General features: G+C 34.1%; 1 protein-coding gene across 3 annotated transcripts in view; it reads left to right on the forward strand.

Annotated features, from left to right (window-relative positions):
- LOC124948234 (tyrosine-protein phosphatase 10D) overlaps nt 1-18,254 on the forward strand; it is a 35,404-nt gene extending 17,150 nt beyond the window's left edge. Inside the window, exons 2-20 of one of the 3 annotated variants that reach the window (XM_047491555.1) lie at nt 6,611-6,857; nt 7,180-7,455; nt 7,546-7,752; nt 7,930-8,283; nt 8,391-8,563; nt 8,660-9,023; nt 9,113-9,385; nt 9,454-9,762; nt 10,114-10,392; nt 10,717-11,126; nt 11,327-11,704; nt 13,069-13,261; nt 13,648-13,662; nt 13,757-13,925; nt 14,290-14,542; nt 14,737-14,994; nt 15,068-15,452; nt 15,976-16,065; nt 16,782-18,254. In XM_047491555.1, coding sequence (XP_047347511.1) covers nt 6,611-6,857; nt 7,180-7,455; nt 7,546-7,752; nt 7,930-8,283; nt 8,391-8,563; nt 8,660-9,023; nt 9,113-9,385; nt 9,454-9,762; nt 10,114-10,392; nt 10,717-11,126; nt 11,327-11,704; nt 13,069-13,261; nt 13,648-13,662; nt 13,757-13,925; nt 14,290-14,542; nt 14,737-14,994; nt 15,068-15,452; nt 15,976-16,037 — 4,605 coding nt within the window. In that variant the 3' untranslated portion in view covers nt 16,038-16,065; nt 16,782-18,254. The remainder of the gene's footprint in view (nt 1-6,610; nt 6,858-7,179; nt 7,456-7,545; nt 7,753-7,929; nt 8,284-8,390; nt 8,564-8,659; nt 9,024-9,112; nt 9,386-9,453; nt 9,763-10,113; nt 10,393-10,716; nt 11,127-11,326; nt 11,705-13,068; nt 13,262-13,647; nt 13,663-13,756; nt 13,926-14,289; nt 14,543-14,736; nt 14,995-15,067; nt 15,453-15,975; nt 16,066-16,781) is intronic. The other 2 variants (XM_047491556.1, XM_047491558.1) reach the window with 2 other exon arrangements.
- The last annotated feature ends 4,360 nt before the right edge of the window (nt 18,255-22,614 follow it).

Genomic DNA, 22,614 nt, shown 5'->3' on the forward strand with positions numbered 1-22,614 from the left:
TCTTAAGTACCAAGGATGCTATGATTTTGAGGTGACGACAAGAAACTCGACACTTCATTGTCGGTCGTCTAAAGATGCATGTACGAGAACGATAACGAGACATCATCGATGCTTTGTGAAAAGTTTTAAAAGCTAACGATAAGAGATGTATTTATGGGGTGGGGAGAATTTTAGATTCTTTGGAGAGATGCACTTATCCCAGAACTCGATACGTGATCGGACAGATCATTTTAAGATAAAAAAAAAAATTTTTTTTTTTTTTTTTTTTTTTTTTTAGAGATATATAGAAATTAAAATTCATATCGCGAAATAATAAAACTTTCGATAGAAGTCGACATAAAATTAGAATTACTGTAAAATAGAAATTAACTTTCTAATTTGAGAAAAACGTATTAAACTCTCTAATTTTTCTATTAAGAAAATCTCGATATATTCCAATGGTAATTCTTATTAAAAAGTTATATCAGAAAATCCGTTTATGGTACATGCCAATTAACTTGCCAGGAAGCACGCAAGTGAGCGTGTTACCCACGACACTTTTCTACTTTCGTCATGCCATACATTTTTTTCGAATTGATCTCATGCCGATTATCTTCTCCACTACTATATTCCATTTTTTATTAGTTAGACGTCATATTTTTTTTCTCTTCCTGGATTTCTGGCAAATTGCCAGATTCTGGTATTAAACGTTGCAACGATAAGTGTCAGCGACACGCACCCGAACTGAGACTGCCTATGACGCAAGTTCGAAGCCCGCAAAAATCTTCCAACGTCGTATCTTTCGTCTCGTGCCAAATTTTCTTTAATCTCGTGCTAGCGCTTCTAAAGAATCTCGATAGAATATTCCTTGATATTCATCGCATTAAACGTTATATGAGAAAATTTTTTTCCGTTTAGTGATGAAAAAAAAAAATATGACATGATAAAAATTTAATTTTTTATTATTTTTATTACTAGACGAATCATCATGGAATTGTAGGAATGAAAATACTTTTTGAAAATGTTATCATTATCATTAATAATGTAGAATGATCATCTCAGCGTTTATGATTAAATCAGACTTCTTTATTTTCTTTGGAATTCATAAAATGATAATGTTTTTCTATGGAATTGTATTACTCGTAATATTTATCGTTATGATCATTCTTGCTTGTTTTCTTGACATTCTATGCGATTTTTGAATTTATTTTCTCGCTTTCGTTCGAATCATATGTCATTCGATGGAGATATACGTTTATTGGAAAGATAAAAAGGATGCTCGAAGCAATGCTCTGTGATTTATGAAGTCGTCATCGATCGAAGAGAGAAAAAAGAGACGGTGACAAGAAGATTGAAGAAGCCATATGCATTCGGAAAGATTAACGTACTTCATACATACACCACTTTTGTGCATGAGATGATTTTTATGCGTGTCACGAGAGTTACAAAGTCGACTGTACATTTTTGATATAACAAGCAACATTGAGGAACTGCGACTTGAAAAGCGACAAGGTAGAACAAACAAAGAATGGAATAAAGAGAATCGAGACAACTTTGTCGAACAAAACTTTGTCTCGATTGAAAAATCTATGTAAGTCTTAAAAGTAAATCAAAAATAATATTACAAATCTGTTTAAGAATAAATTATTTTCGCGTTCATGAATTATGATTTGATTGCGTTTCGGCATAGTTCTTAGTACATTAGGTGTTTAATCGATTTTGTATAAATTAATATAATCATCTAATAACTTCCATAGATTTTTGTAGAGATATGGGAAAGATATGAGAAAATTGATTATTATATTTTTTTACATTAAGGAGACTTTATTTTTATTAGAAAATATACTTTTAATTTTTTAAACGTCACAAAAAAAATTTTAGAAACATTTATGAGATCTACAAAATTGATCGTCATTCACCGGGGGGGACCCCCTTTGACATTCAACGTGTTAATTGAAAGTCGTATTGGACGCTCTACGATGAGAATATATTACTACGATCGTTTTAAAACTAGATCATGCTCACGGATCGTTACAATAATAGAACAAATATTTTACCAAATTATCAATCAAGAAAATTATGATCTAAATTGACAATGTTAGCGATTTGTCCGATGTGATATTAAAATAAATGTTTAATATCGTACATCCTTGTAAACTTTATGTAGGGCTATTTAAACATGACCAATATCATACATCTTTGTAAACTTTATGTAGGACTATTTAAACATGACCAATATCATACATCCTTGTAAACTTTATGTAGGACTTTTTAAACATGACCAAGTTTTATCAACTTACCTAGCGACACTTTCCACATGTTAAACGTGAACGCGCTTGTATGCATACTTCAAGAAGAACTGGCTTTGCGAGTTTTGAAGAGCTAAAGAGAAGAGAGTTGTTCGTACAATATATCGAGGAGAAAGAGGGAGAGAGAAAGAGAGAGAGAGAGAGAGAGAGAGAGAGAGAGAGAGAGAGGGAGGGAGGGAGCTTGGGATAAAAGGAAACGCTCGCAGAGTGCGTGACGGGGGTCAACAGGAAGTAGCATCATCGTCCTCGTCGACGGCTGTACGATCGAACGACGCGTGCAAAGCAAGGGGAACGTCCCTTCGTTCGTTCAACAAGAAGAGAGAAAAAGAGAGGAGATACGCGTCGAGGCATTCCCGCATTCCAACATACCGTGAGTGCAACTCGATGTAATGACAGTCGTACGAAGAAGAGCCTGACGGCCAGTCAATGGCAACAAGGTGTAACTCTCGTAATATTTTTAGTACGTATCGACGTGAACCTTACGATTCCTTTTGCCCACCAGCGAAAGTTCTTTCATTGTGTGTTAAACGATACGTATGTATCGTTTTCTTGCGATTTTATCCTTTACTAGTTGTTCAAACTAGAAAGTATTTATCAATAATTTTAATTAAAATTCCATTGATTAATTTATTTATTTAACAATACATCCTTCTCTTATCAAAGTTTATAAAAACTTGACAGATTTTAGGCAAATTTCAGTATGATTTTTCTATTATAATTATTATCACGAAATAAATTTAGTAAATCATTTACTTTCTTTATGGTGAAATTTAAGATCAAAATAATGATGTGACTATAATTGGTAAATATCTAAAATTTTTAATGTTTCATATTTCTATAAGGAATTACAGATTTTTATTCAAATATGATAAGATTAAAATATAACAAGTGTATAAGCGTATAAGTGTATAAGAAACTATTATTGGAATATACTTATCTTCAATTTGTAAGTAGCGATTTCTTCTTGTCATGAAAATTTTCGTTATTTTTCACTTTGAACAAATATTTTAATTAATTATATTTTCAAATGTTACCAGTGATATAATTGTAACCAAAGTTGCATAATTTTTTTTATCCAAGAACGAAAATTCATTGAAGGAATGTTGAGAATTTTCATTCGTCGCGCATTCTAATTACGGTCGTTAACGAAGCTGTACGTTGCTAATGTGCTTTTTAAAATCCGCCCTTTCTGAAAATGTATCATATTTTTTTTTTTTTTTTTTTTTATGTAATCGCAGACGCCCTGACCGCGTCTCTCTTTGACTTTGACGTTAGCCACGTTTTAATCATCATTGACGCAAGCAGAAAAAATTTTCTACCACGAATTGAATTTACCAGACCAAATGGGATTCTTGTAGAACTTTCACATATGTACATTTATATACATATACGTATGTGTACAGGATGTTCCAAAATAAATATTATCATTTTAATTATTAAATATTACAGAAATAATAGAAATTAAAAAAAAAAAATTGATAATACTGTGATAAAGATATTTTTGTATTGGCTCAAGTATTGTTTGAAATTTTTTTCTCTTCTCGTAGATTTGGAAATATTTAAATCGTAGTAGTTATTACAACACCCTACCTATATTATATGTACAACGGCAATACATGTATATACATATGCATAAATTTCTACCCTGCCGTTTTCTATCTTCTCCTCTTTTTTTTTTTTTTTACTTCTCTTTTCCTGCTTTTAGTTCACTACCTTCTTCCTCATACCGTCGCTATTCGACCATTCAAACCTTCTTTGTACAATTAGAAGTCTCACTCGTTGCAAACGACGAAAAGGGTTGCTGAGCAAGGGAGAGGTTAGAACGAAAGAAATTGAAAGAGTGAAAGAGAAAGAGGGAAGAGAGATCAATATGCATCTCTCTTACCAACACGACCGGATGTCGTCGGGAAAAAACACCTGAAAGAGTGGAAAATTCTCTTTTCCTACGTGTCAAAGTATTATTCGGAATTATTCATCCGTATAAGAAAAGAACAAAAAAATAGATTTTTCAAAAGAGCAGCCGTTTTCGAAAAAAACGTTTTGCTTTCCAGTCAGTATGTTGTCCTCGTCACGCTTCAATAATGACTTTCATAGAATCAGGGTGGGCCTCGTTTTACGCCCGCTATGCTACTTCCGGTACGTCGTGTAGCCAGATGTTTAGAATGGCTGTAGTTCGTCGGAATACGTATGCATTTTGTATTTCTCGTTTTCCTTCCTGTTGAGTCTGCCAATTACGCTTGTAAGGTACGATCATTCTCCTCGACTTTCCTTGTATTCGTTAATGGCGTAGCTTGTTTCAAAAATCATATATTATCATCGAGATACGCGCATTCTATCCTCGCACCAAAATTAATCATACGCACCGAACTGGAGTTAAGAGTTATTCTTAAATGAATATAGCCGAATTGTAACAAATGGATATATTTTAGAAATATACTGTTAAATATACAATTACTATTACAATATATTTTATAAATGAGATTAACTGCGTTTTAATGTTTTATATAGATTTTTACATAGTGAATTGGAAATATTGAATGATATCGATTAATTGTTCGAAAAAATGCTCGGAGAAAATTAGAAAAAGGGAAAGAAAGAGAGAAAAATACGAGGAGTTCGTGTGAAAAGAATGAAAAAGGGAAAGAGTTATCCTTGATTAATTGGGATTTTGTCCGGATTATTACTTTCGAGGTTGTTTAAACATTCTTATATGCAGTTATTGATACCAAGTGGTCGTACTGCTGCGATTAAAAAAATAAATATTTCAAGAGTAAGTTTATGATGAGCGTTATAAATTGTTTGGCCTAGAAAACTTCGGTTGCTCGATCGAAGATATTCCAGAAAATTGAGCATTCAGGGAAATATCTAAATATAAATAAGCATTGGCCATGGTCTCTTAGTCGCGTTTTTCTATGGGATCTATGTAGCGAGTGTCTAAAGAAATTTCAAGGACAAGCATCTGGTGTTGCATTAAAAAACCTTTAGTTCAACGTTCAACCTACAAGGGTGTGCCATATGCGCTTCAACACTTCCCTTTGCGATTGGATTAGGAAAGCGTTGATGAAACTTTTTGAACTTCATTTATTTTTTATTAATTTTATATACTTTTTACAAGTATTTAAAGAAGCATTACTTATACAATATATGATTTATGTAATTATATGGAAAATACTTAGAATAGCAGAATTTTAATTAAACGAATACAACAGTGCAAAACTAATTACATTTACACTTTTATATTACCATAAAAAGAGATAGAAGATCCTGTTTGATTATTTAACTTATATATGATTCTTATTACCTGCGGTTTTGTCATAGTATATTTATACGTTTTCGCAATATCTATCATTACTAATTACGTTATTATATCTGTTAGAATAATGTGCTATTAAAATGAACTACTATATCTATAAATCTTTTTGTGATTTATGATGAATCGTGACGTTACCAATAAAATTCGAAGAAAAAAGGATGTAATTACGTTTGAATCCAATGTTGGATTCGTTAGAATCGAGGAAATTACGAAGAGTATAGTACGATAAACGGACGTACATACCTACATGCGGAAGAGAGCTCACTATCGACCGACTCGCCATTTGTTACGAGTTTTCGTGGGGGAGAAAGCGAGTCTTCTCGAAGCGCGCCGGGAGGTCACGCCTCTCTCGTTAAAACAAGCAAACGCACGATCGTAGTATAAACGTGTACACATTATTGAGTAAACATTTTTCCGCGAAAAAACGTGCTCGTTGGTGATTAATTTTAAAAAAAGCTACACCAAAATTGGACTATGGTATCTATGATAGGAGAGAAATATTTTCCAAATGAAATAAGATTTAGTCGATTGATCTTTTCCACGTATGAACCTTGATTAGTGAGGTGCATGCTCTTGATGATTTCTAACGGACTTAGCGTGTATACACTGACTCGTTTCACAAGTCAGGGTTACAATAGCGCTACGATAAAGTCGTGAGAATCATCAAGCGCGAACGATGATCTTGAAACATAAAGCAAACCTCTCTTTTTCTTCCTTTCTTTTTGTTTCTCGCAAAGACGAGGACTATGATCCTATGATAATATGATACGAGATTCCATTGTGTTGCAGTGAAATTCTTATTTATCGAGATTTCATCGAAACATTGTTTGCTTCGTGCATAAGATTCAGAAGATTTTTTATTAAAAAATATGCAGTTGATCACTCGTGGTTTTGATTTACTTTATTTACTAGAAATCTAATTAATTATTTAAATTTATCACTTCAAAAATAGATACGAAAGTCTCGTCGCATTGATCTTTTGCTCTATTTCTTTTTTCTTTTTTCTTAGGTCTCCTATTCGGCCGATCTAGCGATCGAAATTCCAGGTAATTTGAGTCAAGGCGGTTCTTGGTACCGACTGGATTACAGTCCTGCTGTTGGTTATCCACAGCCAAACACTACTATAGCCGCAACAGACATCGGTGATGTTATCAAGTTCAGGGATGGTCTTCCGGGTACAAAATATGAGTTTTGGCTATACTACAGTAACGGCACTCTTCACGATTGGCTCACGTGGGCTGCTTCGATCACGACAGGTATAAAGTATAAATAACATATAATACCTTTCTAAAATTCTTAGAACATAAACGTATACATATACGAAGTTCGAAAATATACTCCTGATATTCAGGCTGTATATATTTCAAACACGTTCTGACATGCATTTTAATGAAAAAGAGCCGAGCCACGTTCCGTGGAAGTTTTTTCCAAACATGTATGTTCAATCACGAATATTTTCAACGATTCGAATAAACGCTCGTTGAGAATGATAAAGAAAATGTATTTTATTGGAAAGAATACGAATTGATGGATGTGACAGACGTGTCACATAATTCATGATAATTGTTCGCGCTTCAGCACCGGATCCACCCTCCAATTTGACCGTATCTGTTCGCAATGGGAAAACCGCGATCGTATATTGGTCGCCGCCAGCCCAGGGCAATTATTCTGGTTTCCGCCTGAGGGTACAAAGCTTCAGCGACACCGGAAATCCAAGGACGAGTGTGATACCCGCCGATGCTGTGCCCTATACACTTCGTGATTTGACGCCCGGGGCGACATACTCCCTTCAACTCTTCACGGTGCTGGACACCAAAGAGAGCGTGGCCTACACAAGCAGGAACTTTACAACCAGTAACGTTTCTCTTTTATTACTCATCGATTAACATAGACATTTTAATGGAGTATTCGTGATAATTCATTTAATTTGCTTTCTTTCGTTAGAACCAAATACGCCAGGGAAGTTCATCGTGTGGTTTAGAAATGAGACTACGTTATTGGTACTCTGGCAGCCACCTTATCCTGCTGGGATTTATACCCACTACAAAGTTAGCATTGATCCCAAGGATGCGATCGAATCGGTCCTTTATGTGGAGAAAGAAGGTGAACCACCTGGACCAGCTCAGGCTGCGTTCAAAGGACTCGTCCCTGGTACGTGTCTATGATTTAAATAAAATTATGGGTTAAATATTCCTTGCTTAAAAGCGGTATTATTTTCGTAAAAAGTGAAAGAGACAGCGAACGTATAATTTTTCTGGTTGAAATTGTAAAAGAGTGTGAATAATTTATGTTGACCGATATAATTTCTTTTTTTTATTATTCATATAGGTCGAGCTTACAACATTTCGGTACAAACAGTTTCTGAAGATGAGACCTCGACTCCAACGACTGCTCAATATCGCACCGTACCATTGCGACCTTTGAACGTAACTTTTGACAAATCTTCTATAACATCTACTTCATTTAGAGTGTTCTGGAAACCACCGAATGGAACATCCGAGTTCGACAAATATCAGATATCTCTCGGCGGTAATCGAAGACTCGCACCTGTTACTAAAAACCGGGATGATGAGAGTAGATTGGAATTTAAGGATTTGGAACCTGGAAAAACATATCAGGTTGTTGTAAAAACGGTCTCTGGCAAGGTCACCAGTTGGCCAGCTAGTGGTGACGTTACTCTCAGTAAGTTCTTTTTATTTTTTTTTTTTTTCTTTTTTCGATAAACACAATGTATTATTATTTTTTACATTTGTATCATACAAATATTTATATTGTCATTTTTTGTTCAGAACCATTACCGGTCCGAGATCTTCGAGCAGACATCGATGAGAGAACAGGTATGGTTGAAGTATCGTGGAATCCGGAAAATAGTAGTACGCAAGATAGTTATAAGCTTCAGTATCATGAAGTGGAAACGACTATCGGTGGTGATAGCAACACTTTAACAACTGATAAAACCAGAGTAAGACATTTTATTCCAAAAAGAAAGAAAAAAAGAAAAAAGGAAAAAAAATAATTAAAAAAGATCACTTTTTTATATCATCATCTTTTATTACAGGTCACATTGGAAGCTCTGCTGCCAGGTCGAAATTATTCCATAATAATCCAAGCGATCAGCAGTAAAGTTGAATCAAATGAGACAGTACTTTATCAAGTAACACGTCCGTCTAGTCCGATAATCGAAGATTTGAAATCGATCGAGAAAGGTTTGAATATATCCTGGAAGAGTGACGTAAACTCCAGGCAAGAAAAGTTCGAGGTGACGCACAACAGAAACGATACAGGCGAAAGTGCGACCACCTTGACCACAGAGTCGCACATTGTTTTAGAAGATCTTTATCCTGGTGCGGGATACGAGGTCAAGGTTTTCGCTATTAGTCATGGCCTTAGGAGCGAGCCGCATGCACACTTTCAAGCAGTCCGTGAGTGAACCTTTAAATATGCAATATTTACATGTGTCCATGAGAAATGAAGACAACGATGGTTACGTTTAAACTTTTCAATTTTCCAGTGCCTCATCCACCAAAGAATTTGAGCATTGAAAAAGTTACCAGTAACACTGTACTCGTCCATTGGGAGGCACCAACGGATTCAATATTTTCTGAATATTCTATTAGATATCGTACGGAAGACGAACCAAGATGGGTGAAGCTTCCAAGTGTTCGAGAAATTGGCGAAGCGGAAGTCGCCGATATGACACCAGGAGAGAGATACACGATACAAGTGAATACTGTAAGCTATGGAGTAGAAAGTTTACATCCCTTACAAGTAAATCATACGATTCGTAAGTATATTTTTTTGCGAATGATGTACTTTATAACAATGTTCTCATGTACAACGATTATTTCTTAGGACCAAATCCAGTATTAAACATTCATCCGATCGTGGATTCAACGAATGTAACATTAGAGTGGCCAAGACCCGAAGGTAGGATTGAAACCTACGTGATAAGATGGTGGCCTGTCGAGAATCCGCAAGATATAAGAGCAAAAAATGTCACGGAAAGCCCTGAAATTTCTGCTCTTATCTTCGACGAGAACACCGTTCATACAGAAAGAGTACTCGTTGGCGATCTGATGCCAGGGATGCAGTATTCCTTCATCGTCTATACCATATCTTATGATCTAGTCAGTGAAATCACCAATTTAACGACAAGAACAAGTGAGTAGTCAGTCTCCCGAGGTCAAACGAATGAAATTTGATTTTTGTGTTTTCATTTCAAGTGAGTAAACTATCTTTGTTTGACGCAATGCTTAACGAATTCTGTACGTGCATATGTGCTAATAGAATATTATGTGACTCAATTCATCGTTTATTCTTATCTCTTTTTGTCTCTCACGACTAATCTGTAAACAGACGAATCTTATGTTTTTCTTTCGCATTTCCTCGCTTACTACGTCGCTTTTGAGATAAAAGAGACAGGACAGTACAGGATGTACGCGCCGATGTTTACTCATAAATAGGCGAATTAAAATTAATCCGGATAAAAGAAAACGACTCTGTCGAATCCAGTGCCGCTGATCCAGTCCGAAGTCGTGGTGGTGGTAGATCGCGATCAACCGGGCTCTTTAACGCTAAGGTACACCCCAACACCGATTCAATCATCGAAATTCGATCTTTATCGCTTTCGGATCAACGACGAGAACAATACGACTAAGGAGCGTCGTGTAGATGATACTGACACGAAGGTCACCTTTACTGGCCTTACACCCGGTAGGCTTTACCAAGTGACCGTGTGGACTGTCAGTGACAACGTGGAAAGTCGACCATTGATTAGACAGGATAGACTCTGTAAGTATTTTTCTCTGAAATGGGATCGAAAAAGACGAGTCTTACTTTTCTCGATTAGCGCGTACGTACGACTATGTATTTGATTTGTGTTCCTCATTTTTCTTTTAACGTACCGTGAGACAGTACGCTTATAATGCCACATCGAAACGTGGTATATTCATTTTATCGCGTGTTTACATTTTTGCTTGATAAGCTTAATTTCATTGTTAGCAAGAAGGATAATTGCAAATTCGGTGAACGGTTCGGATCCAAACGACATATCGCATTACAGTATACCTTCGGAATAAATTCAAGAAAACTCAAAAGCGAGGATCTCGTTTTCAGATCCTGAACCGATCACTACGATAAATGCGACCGACGTTAACGATACCAGGATTACGTTGACTTGGGACGTGCCACGAGGAGAATATGACACTTTCGAAGTGCAGTATATAAACACCGAAGGCAACTACATCCAAAATTTAACATCTGTTAACACGATAACCATATCCGACTTGAAGCCATATAGAAATTACACGTTCACGTTGGTCGTTCGCTCAGGAACTGAATCATCCTATTTGAGGGTGTCGAATCCGCTTAGTGCCAGTTTCACCACGAGCGAATCTTATCCTGGTAGAGTGGACAAGTTCTATCCAACGGATATACAACCTAGTGAGATCAGCTTCGAATGGTACTTGCCGAGTCAGGAGCATAATGGTATCATCAGAAAGTACAGCATCACTTATGGCTTGGAGGTTAGTTTCTTGAAATAAAATTTTATCATGATTATTAAATATTCTATGTTTATGTTCATTGAGATTGAAAATTGATAGCCATCAATGACTAAGTAACAAGACAAATTACATAAAGGAGAGGCACGTGACAACATTTTAGGATTCTTAATGCGTCATTGTTAATCGATCATAGCGTTAATTGTTCTTTCGCATTCCCTCAGGGCTCAACGCACACGCAGATGCAAGACTTCAGGCCAATTGAATTTCGTGGTGTCATAAAATCCCTCATACCTGGCAAGACATACCTCTTTCGCATTCAAGCCGAGACGAAGGTCGGTTACGGGCCTGAGGTAGTTTGGAAACAAAAGATGCCAATAAGGGCACCACCAAAACCGCCTACACAAGTTGTACCAACCGAGGTCTGTAGGAGCAGTACTACGATACAAATACGGTTTAGAAAGAATTACTTCAGCGAACAAAATGGTGCTGTAATTTCGTATACTATCATCGTTGCTGAAGATGACAGCAAAAATGCATCTGGTCTTGAAATGCCTAGCTGGAGAGACGTTCAAGCTTATAGCATTTGGCCTCCTTATCAGGTAAACATCACTTTTGATATTCTTTTTTTTTTTTATTAAAAAAGAAGAAAAGCAATGAAGAAGAAAACGAAAATATTCGTTAATTATTTTCACGAATCGATTACCATATTGTAATTTTTATTCAAAGCAAAATTGTGCCACTATCACGAGGATAATTTTCCACTGTAACATCTTAGCACGTATGATTACGTAAAACAATGCGTTCGACATGATTGGATGACTGTGCGTAATCCTTTTTTGTATATATCTCAATGTAGGAGTTAATAGTCCATGGAAATTGCTATATCCGGTTCATCATCGATTTTTTAACGATACATCGAGTAAAGAAATAACGAATTCTTCTTGGATATAGACCTCACTTTGCCATTTAAACTAATGTCAAACGTATTGACGTTGCTATATCGCGAGATAGCAGATGTGAATAATCAATTCAACAAATTATTCCAAATGGCTCATTAACTTGTAAGATCACGGACGTGTCGCATAAACGACTCACTATTACACTTGCATCACGGACAACCGTGTAACTATGAATCTCCTTCGTCTCTAACGCGATATGTGCAATGCTATACGAAACGATAGAAGTGCTCAACAATACTGTAGTAGCTATCGGAGCTTCTAATCGAGAACACGTATGAAAGAGATGGACACTTTGAAGAATCTTATCGTGAATACTAGTAGATTAATCGTTCAGGTGAAGTTTCTTTGATAAAATCTTGTTATTCTTCCATCAAAAACTTATGACTTATGAAAGTTCAACAGCTTATAAGTTTGAAGTGATTACGTGACTTGTACGTTAGTTCTTAATTTGACGAACGCGGAGATTGAAGTAGTGTTTTTATAATCTGATTATATGTATAATTATGAATAAAAAATTAATATCACGATGTTTCTTGCGAATTGAAAAATGAACGGGAGAGAACTTTTTATTTTTAACTCAACAAATGATTTCTTGAAATCTTTGTTATACGAAAATACAGATGAATGGTAATATTATTATACTATATAATATGGATTTAAAATAATGAATTAATTCATCTGATAAAAATTCCAAGGAAATTATATTTCGTGTATAACGTGAAATTACTTTGACACCGAAGATAGACTTGATTCGTTTTAATCATTATATATGCAAAATATGACTCATGCACTTGGTGATAATTTAACTTAACTCTTCGTATCTCTGCTAGCTTATTGCGCAATGTACATTGTTATAATCTAATTGTTAATGCGATTTTATTAATAGTATAATCACGAATGAATAATATCATGAATGAAAAACTTACATCAGATTTGCATGTAGGTTATTTAATGATAGTGGATATATCTTTCTTATATATAACGATTCATTTTCATTTTTTTAGGTCATGGAGCCTTATTATCCTTTTAAAAATGGATCGGTAGAAGACTTTACGATCGGGTCAGAAAATTGTGACAACAAAATTGGCTATTGCAACGGACCCCTAAAATCTGGTTCAACCTACAGAGTAAAAGTACGAGCTTTTACAGCTCCTGACATGTTCACGGATACCAGCTATAGTTTTCCAATTCAAACAGGTGAGAGCGATCGAGCGAAAATATATTAAATTTGTAGCATTTGTCTATGATAGATACGATACTAAAAATAACTTGAAATAATTGAGTTGATCAAAATAAAATTCACATTGATTGCTTTTCATTTATTTATTTTCAATAATTTCAATATTTTCTCTCAATTGTTTATAATAGAGATAACAAATATTGAAACAAATAGAAATAGCATGATCTAATTTATTTTATTAATTTAATGATCCCAATCAATATGTTTATCTCTCATTCTCATAAAATTCGATATCATCGCGTGTTTCATACGTATATTATTAATATATATTACAAAAGTGAGCATATTAGTAAAAACATCACTAAATTCATGCCTCGTTATTTCGTGTACATGTCTGTCCAAGGATTGCTGCTGGCAGGTAATTATGGTTGTGTAACTTACGCAAATCGTTTTCCATAATACGTTTGATGCAAGATATATAATATTCGGTATTCGCCGTGTTTGTCGAACAGATAAGGATAACACAGCTATCATAGTTGGAGTAACTGTCCCGATTGTTCTTCTACTGTCTTTATTGGGTATCGGCTTGCTCGTGAGGAGAAGACGAAGCCAAGGAAGAAAGACTACTGAGACCAGAGCCACAGATAATTTATCTTTACCAGATAGTGTTATAGAAACGAGGTAAACTGTTCAGTTTATGTCTAAAGATATCTAGAAGGGAAATATTTTCATTTTTATGATGACGTAAATGATGAATAGCAATATCGTACATAATTTCTCACTGTCCGATATCAACTGTCATTACTTGTTTTTTTTATTTCGTTAAAATGAGTCTTTTGTTTATTCATTTCTTTTAATCGATTTCCAAGTAGGCTTTTAATCGTTAATCATTCAAATCAATATAAAGGAGTATAGAAAACGTAGTTGATGTAGGTTATGTCGATAGAAATGCTTTGTAGATGGTAAAACGTGTAGATCATTATACTTATGAAACCCGGCTTAATGATGTGCGATTTTTCTTTTAATTCGAATTATTTCTTTACAGTCGTCCCATTAAAGTAGAAGATTTTTCCGAACACTATAGAAATATGTCGGCGGATTCAGATTTTCGCTTTTCGGAAGAATTCGAGGAGCTTAAGCACGTTGGGAGGGATCAACCTTGTACCGCTGCTGACTTACCATGTAACAGACCAAAAAATCGTTTTACGAATATATTACCTTACGATCACAGCAGATTCAAATTACAACCGGTAGACGATGAAGAGGGCTCGGATTATATAAACGCTAATTATGTCCCTGTAAGTAAAACAAAAAGATAAAATACTTTTAGTTTAATCGAAGATCATAATAATAATGATCTTTAATGATAATAATCGAAGAATTAATCGAAAAATAATTTTAATACTTAAGCGTATGTATATACATATAATTATTGTGATGGATATCTTAATCATCGTTTTGACTTAATACGATGAATTTTACACTGTATCAGGGTCATAATTCACCAAGAGAGTTTATCGTAACGCAAGGTCCTTTACACTCGACGCGTGATGATTTCTGGAGAATGGTGTGGGAGAGTAATAGCAGAGCTATCGTGATGCTCACGCGATGTATCGAAAAGGGTAGGGAAAAGTGCGATCATTATTGGCCCATGGATACTTTGCCGGTTTACTATGGTGATATTTGTGTAACGATATTAAACGAGGCGCATTATCCAGATTGGAGTATCACGGAGTTCATGTTGTGCAGGGTATTTTGGAATTTTTGTTTTCTTTTGTCTCACGTTAATCGAATGTTAGAAATCAATCTATCGTCTTTATCAGGGGGACGTGAAAAGGGTGATACAACATTTCCACTTCACAACATGGCCAGATTTTGGTGTTCCAAGTCCACCCCAAACATTAGCAAGATTTGTTCGAGCTTTCCGAGAACGAGTAAGACCAGATCAACGACCAATAGTCGTTCATTGTAGCGCTGGTGTAGGACGTAGTGGTACATTTATCACGTTAGATAGGATACTTCAACAGATCTTGGTGTCAAAATACGTTGATATTTTTGGAATTGTTTGGGCTATGAGAAAGGAGAGAGTTTGGATGGTACAGACTGAACAACAATACATTTGCATACACCAGTGTCTTCTTGCTGTCTTAGAAGGACAAGACACTACAGGACCACCTCGTGAGATTCATGACAATCAAGGGTTCGAAGGTGAGTTCATATCTTTGTTTTGTCTCAGTACTTACAAGTATTTCTATTTCTATGTCAGATATACGTCGAGTCGTATAATTTGCGGTGCATGGAAACAGGAGAAGCGATAGAATCTCGATAATGTTTGGGAAACTATCTCAAATTTGTATTCGTGTTTCACATTTGAATTTCATGATTAATATTTCGATGATACGATTTTTTTTTTCGTATAATTTAAAAATACTTTTATTCGCTGTCAAATATGAGACACGAACACGAATTTTTTTTCTTGTCGCCTGATATGAAAATTTGATACAAAAGTTCGTTGAAGCATTTGTCTAATATCGATGAAAATAAGATCATTTTTATAATGGTGGCGGTAAATAAAATAATGAGTAGTGTGGTAACGGAGGCCAGTTTTGAGAGTAGAAGAAAAGAAGGAAGAGAAAGTAGGTGTTTCGCTTTTTGGTAATCAAAATCGTATCGCCTCGTTGTATAGTCACTGACCACACCTTTTGCTACCTTTTATAACATTTGAATCCAGGAAAGAATCGAAGCTCGGTCGAAAACGCTAAGAGTCCTGCCGAGGATGAAAAGGAGAGGTGACCTTCGAACTCCGAATCCTGCGTCGATGGTAATTTCGACCGTCGCTTTTTCTCTCCGTGCACGAATTTGAATGTGTTGCATCTGTTAACATGATATCATTATACACATAAATCAACGTATATATAATATACGTGTATATATGTATATACACCTATATGACGCGCATAGTGATGCATGCAAGATGATCATGACGATAAAACACGAAAGAAAGCGGAGGAACTTGGCCGTGGAAAAAGTCCGCTGATCGTTAGAATTTTGCGTAATAGAAAATTTATTGTTTGCATTAATAGGCAAATAAATGAAAAGCAAAAAAAAAAGTAGAAAGAAAGAACTTTTCAACAACGTTGCTGCCGCCTCTGCATTGGTGCGATGTTCGCCAAAAGATTTGCCTGCCTACGTATTAACAGCTTTAGTGCAAAAATCTTTTATTCTGTGCAAACTAAAATTCTCATTTCCAAATAACTATTATGGTTAAGAAAACAAAAAAAAAAAAAGAGAAAAATGAAGAAATTATGAATAATCTTATTAACCGTAAAACATTGTGCCAACACGAGTTGTATATTCGTGTAGAAATAGTGAAAGCATTGTTTTCTTACTGAATTAATGCTGTATTGATATTCGCTTTTCATCGATGCGCGTTTCATAGAACGCATAATTTCTAATCGAAGCATGATTTTGATACGATGAATTTACAAAAATTTTTGGTAACAAAATAATCATTCCTTTCCTTATATATCTTTGCAGATGACGAAGGAATAGCCGAGTCGGGAATGTGATGATCCGATTACTGGTTATTAAGGATATCGACTTGCGAGCATGGACGTCCTATTTCTAAAATATTTTAGTATCTGACGTACGTCTGATTCTTCAGGGTTTTCTGAATCTCGCCAAAGGAAAGATCAGAGAAAAGTCAGAGGAATTTAGGGAAGACATTTAGAAAAGATAAAAGCAGATAACAAATAGAACAGATTATGAGAGTTTGAAATGAGAAAGAGAAAGAGAGATAGTACGATCAATTTTATAATCCCATTTGGAATCTTTCACGTTGTCGGATGTTTAGTTACTCATCGACGATAAGTATAATCAGTTAGAGGACTTGTTTGACTTAATAACGTTGTCCATACTCAGTTTCATCCGACCGAAAACTTCCAGTTTAAAGGGAGTTTGATCTCATCGATTTACTCTTATTGCAAACAATTTTTGCTCTAATGCTGTTATTAAGACAGCCTTGTCAATCTTGAAGACAAGAGGAAAAGATTGAATTTGAAGCTGTCAAGTGCATTCATCGAATAACAAAGGAATACAACGCTGTATGATCGTTGTTGCTTGAAAAAAGAATAAAAGAGAGAGAGAGAGGGAGAGAGAGAGAGGGAGAGAGAGAGAGAGAGAGAGAGAGAGAGAGAGAGAGAGAAAGAGAAGTCGTAATATATCGTATACGCGTAGCTGCCATTTTCTGTGCATAGTAATTATCGTACGTGCTCGCGTTGATCCCTTAGATAGATACAGATTTGCATATCATAATGAATTACCAAGTGAACAAATTCAATTGGGTTGTCACGATCGATTCGCTTTCGTTTTAAATGCACGTATGAACATTTGGAAATTTGAAATTAAATATTGGACAAAACATTTTGTCCAATTGTTTAAAAATTAAATAAGAATTTTTATAATTCGAGTATTCTTCTTTAATATTACAAATCTATGATGAATTTAATAACAAAACGTTCGAACGTGGATTTGTGACGAGTGCGACGTCGAATTTTGCTATTTCATCTAGCTGTTATCAAAAATGACAACCATCCGTCCAAGAGCCGTTCTAGACGTGCCAATTAAGTGTTAAAGAATTAATTAAATGAAGAAAGAAGTAAAAGATGTGGACGAAGCGGGAAAAAATGTGAAGATACTGTTTTTTGAATCATTACTCTCGAGTTAGGCCAAACAAGTGGGAACAAGAAACTCGCATCTTCGTAGAAGCCATATCACTTTTTCATGGATAAATCACTAACCGATAACGTGTCTTTATGGTTATCGAACTATTTCAGACGAATATCTTGTGAAATATTGCTTTCAGTATTTAAGTTCGATTTTTTAATGCAATTAAAGAAGGTACGAGAGAGTACTTAATTTTTCGTAAAACGACGAAAGCGAGAGAGAGAGAGAGAGAGAGAGAGAGAGAGAGAGAGAGAGAGAGAGAGAGAGAGAGAGAGAGAGAGAAAGCAACATTCGAAACGATAAACAACGAGGTCCAATCGAAACATTTTTTTGCGATATTTTTCCGATTAGATAGAAAAAAAGAAGTTTTCAAAAGTGAGGAAATTTTGGAATAGAAGGGACATCGCGTATTTTTGGAAAACTTTTATTATCTAATAGCGAATTGCTGAATGAAAAATTTTCTTACGTTCGATATGAATCAAGAATGTTCAAAAACCGGAAAAATCAACGAAGCATCGTAGGAACGAAATCTTAGACTCGGTAAATGCATTTTGCACATGTCTATCAAAAAAAAAAAAAAAAAAAAAAATGAAAAAGAAAACGAAAAACGAAACGAGACAAAATAGATTAAAAAAAGAAAAAAGGAGAAAATATGTAGAGTGATACTGTTTTCCATAATAAAAGCGCTAACTTTTGTGTACGCGTATGTATATGTATGTGCAATCAATAATCGTACTTGTTGATATTTTTTAAAGATAAAAATTAAAAGAAAAGGAGGAAACGAATCTCGCTAATTCGTAGTTTCTACCGCAGTGTTCTTAGGTGCAAATAATCTAATCTAAGGTGCCCCTCCCTCTCTACAGTATTCCTCCTTATGTTTAATTTTTCTATCTTTGAGTAATCGGGCCATTGTAAATAATTATAAATATATGAATATATATGTATACAAATGTTTCCTCGGATGGATGCAAGGACAATGCTTTCTTTTTTACTTCTCTAATATCGCTAAATATCATTTTCATTTGTAAGCTTTACGATTTAAAAGAAACGTCATGCTTATCATCAATTAATCTTCTAAAATTTCTGAATTTTACCAGAAGAAACGAAACGATCGATATTCTTGGAAAATTATTTTCGGTAAATTCTTTTTTTCCCCTCAATGAGAAGTACTTGCGTTCATTCGTGTGAAACTCATTTATAGATACAGGCATATGTTCGTTAGTCTAATCTCAAATAATGAAGTCGTGAGCATGTAAGATACAAAAAATTCGTAAACGCTTTCATACACTTCTCGTTACTCGATAACAGAGTACTTTCTATTTGCTTTCAACGTTATTTTTTATTTGCCAATGCTCGTATTATCGTCGAAATATATTCTTAGAGGTATCTTCGTACGTAATTAAGTAATATATTCGAGGGATATTTATGCAATTCGACGTTTAAAATTTTACAGATTTCGGTGACCATATCAAAGTGCGAACGAGAAAGGAAAATGTATTATATATAAGAAGGAAAGAAACATTTTTCTTAGAAGTCAGTAACATTTATAGTGCTACTGAAAAAAATAATACGCGACTTTAGCCGCGAGCATTACCATTAATAATTTTATGTTATTCTGTGATAAATCACGATTTGTGGTTCGCGGAGAAAGAACTACATATATATATATATATATATATATATATATATATATATATATATGTAGATAGAAATAGAAAGAGAGAGAGAGAGAGAGAAAATGAAAGATAAGGGACATTGAATATAATAATTTTTTCATTCATTTTCCGTGCAGGTAGAAAATAGTCGAAAAAGAAGAAGAGAAGAATCAAATACGAAGGAAAGATGAAATTTACATAGGCGAAAGACAACAAGGTGATAGATAATAATAATGATGATAATAATAATAATAGTGATGATAATAATATTAATATTAATGATTCGTGGTATGTTTTGAATTTATTATGACGTTGTAAATATTAATGATAATAAGCTTGATGTTAAGGATCTACATTTATATATACATATATATATATATATATATATATATATATATATATATATATATATATATATATGTATGTATATATATTTTAAACACAAGGTATCCGTATAAAGATGAAATAAAAGTAAATATGGATGCCGAACTGTCTTGTATATAAACATTTTTTTACGAGATTATTGCGATAACAGCACGATGCGATTTAAAACGGAGAATGAACCTGCGAATAAAAAAGAAAAGAGAAGAACTCTCATATCATCGATTTTCTTTGCGCGTATTTCGTTTGTTTTTTTTTTTTTTTTTTTCATTATCTTTTTCTTCTTAACGATTCATTTTCGTAGTCACTTCTCTATACCAGCGTAATTACAAAAAGTTCGTAGGTTTATTATTATGAATGAGATATACATACGTGTGCTATGGTATGGAAAAATTATATGGAAAAAATTTGCGCAAATGTGGTGTGTGTATGTGTATATGTGCGTGCGTGAAAGAGAGATAGAGACAAATTGTTCCACGTATTTTGCATAATCAATACGACTATGCAAAGAAAAAATAAAAAAAAAAAATGTGGTATGGTAAAATGCACGTTCATCAAATAAACGATGCTGATTCTGATAAGTGATGCGTATTTTTTATCTTTGGACATTTTGTCTTGCACAATCGTTTTTTGAACTTACAAATAAATTTATTACTCTATTTTAATATTTTCTCAACAAAATATCGCCCAACGATTTTCTTTTGACCGATTCTTGCATAAAAGAAAACAAAAAAGAAAGAAAGAAAGATATTGCACTTAAAGTTGACATTTTGTGTACTGTATAATGTTGTCTTTTTTGTTATTGCTTTTTTCTGTTCTTTTGTTCGTTTTCACGATTATAAGCTATAAATTTGTATGGATCGATCAACGAGAAATTTAAGGTTTGTATGCTAGATTAAAAGTTCTTTGGGATGATCTCGTTGGTTGCTGCTTTTCAGCCGCCGATGACGATGAGGATGATACCGATAATGGTGGTTTTGAAGATTTCTGGGACAATATTTTCGAACTCATTGGTAATTTCGGAGGTAACGAGGACTTTTCTTTTTCCATTGTTTCGCGTAAGTTGTTTAAATTGCTCCTATTTCTGCTATTTGCCGAACGACCTAAAAAAAAAAATAAAGAATCTTTTAATGCTTTCATCGTTATTTTTAACAAATATATTTTGTACAATGAGAGTTAATTTAGAAGACGATGAAAAGAAGAAACTTTTTTGAATTTCTTTCTCTCAGATAAATTAACATTGCCCCTTTCTTTCTTTTCATGAATTATTAATTTGTATTAATTTTTAATTACTTTCATATGAATGAATGTAAATTATACCGAAGTTATGACAGAAAGAAAATTCATAAAAAGAAAAGACGTTCTACTTCATGAAAAAATTTGTTAAAAATATGTAAAATTTAGGAATAGTATAGGTTTTTCCTTTTCTTTATTTTAACAAGTCTCATTTATTTTTTTTATTTTTTGAGACTTATAAAAATATTTAACATAGTTACTTAGTACCTCTTAGATGATTAAACATTCTTGAAAAAATTCCGGGGGATTCTTCCTCTGTCTTGTCAACGGTTTCGATGTTCACATTAGTCGAATGTTTACGAAAAATCCTACTCAAGGATCCAGCACGTGGATGAGGGAAAAGCTTCTTTGGTGCGCCATCTTTGTCCACCAACTTCAACATTCTACCCAAAGAATTGGTTTTGTCCTTCCTCGATGTTTGCTCGTCGTATTTTTCCTCAGATTCTGTTATACTCTATCCATAGAAATTTATGTTTTCCAGATAATTAATGTTTTTCCAAGAAAATTAAAATATTCAAAAATGTTGTAAAATGTTCAAAAATATAACGTTATATCGTAATGTATAATAATGTCTTAAAGCAAATAATTGATACATATCAACAATTATTATTACTTTATTTGTGTGCTCTGTTATTTACTAATTCTTTTTTGTTAATATATTCGTAATTATACCATAAGTTAATAATTGAACAATAGAATCATATATTACGAAATTCCTAACCATTGCATTGTCCAAGTTCATTTCGGCTTTATCCATTTCGCATGTCTGCCCTCGGGATTTAAAAATCCTACCAACTCTATCGAGTGTTACGGTTTTAAGCCTCCTTGTATCTGCTTTTATGGTATCATTTCTCAATGGTTTTCTAATAACTTCATCATTGTTCACGTTTGCTGCGATTACGTATGAGGTCATCGTCAGTTACCTTCAGAATTATGAAAAATGCGTATATGTGTGTATGCGTGTATGTGCGTGCATAAATGTCTACATTGATTTAGATTAATTTTCATACATAAGAAAAGAGAGAGTCAACGACGGAGACAATTTTTTAACAAGTTTATTTTTTCTCTCTTTTTTATTCGACTCACTAATTAAGGAAACATTTATTTCTTTCTTTTTTCACAATTGTAAATATCTCGAAAATATTTGAAAATTTTAATTTAAATCCATTAAATTTACATTCGATCGTCCTAATTTTTCCAATCGACGAAGAACATTTGATCGCAAAAAAAAATCTCTGAATGATTAAGAGCAAATACTTGGTTAGGACAAATATACGAAACTATGTTTAAGGAGGATCATTAATCTTTTTTCC

The sequence above is a fragment of the Vespa velutina genome, chromosome 4 (assembly GCF_912470025.1).
Source record: "Vespa velutina chromosome 4, iVesVel2.1, whole genome shotgun sequence".
NCBI classification, from domain to species: Eukaryota; Metazoa; Arthropoda; class Insecta; order Hymenoptera; family Vespidae; genus Vespa; species Vespa velutina.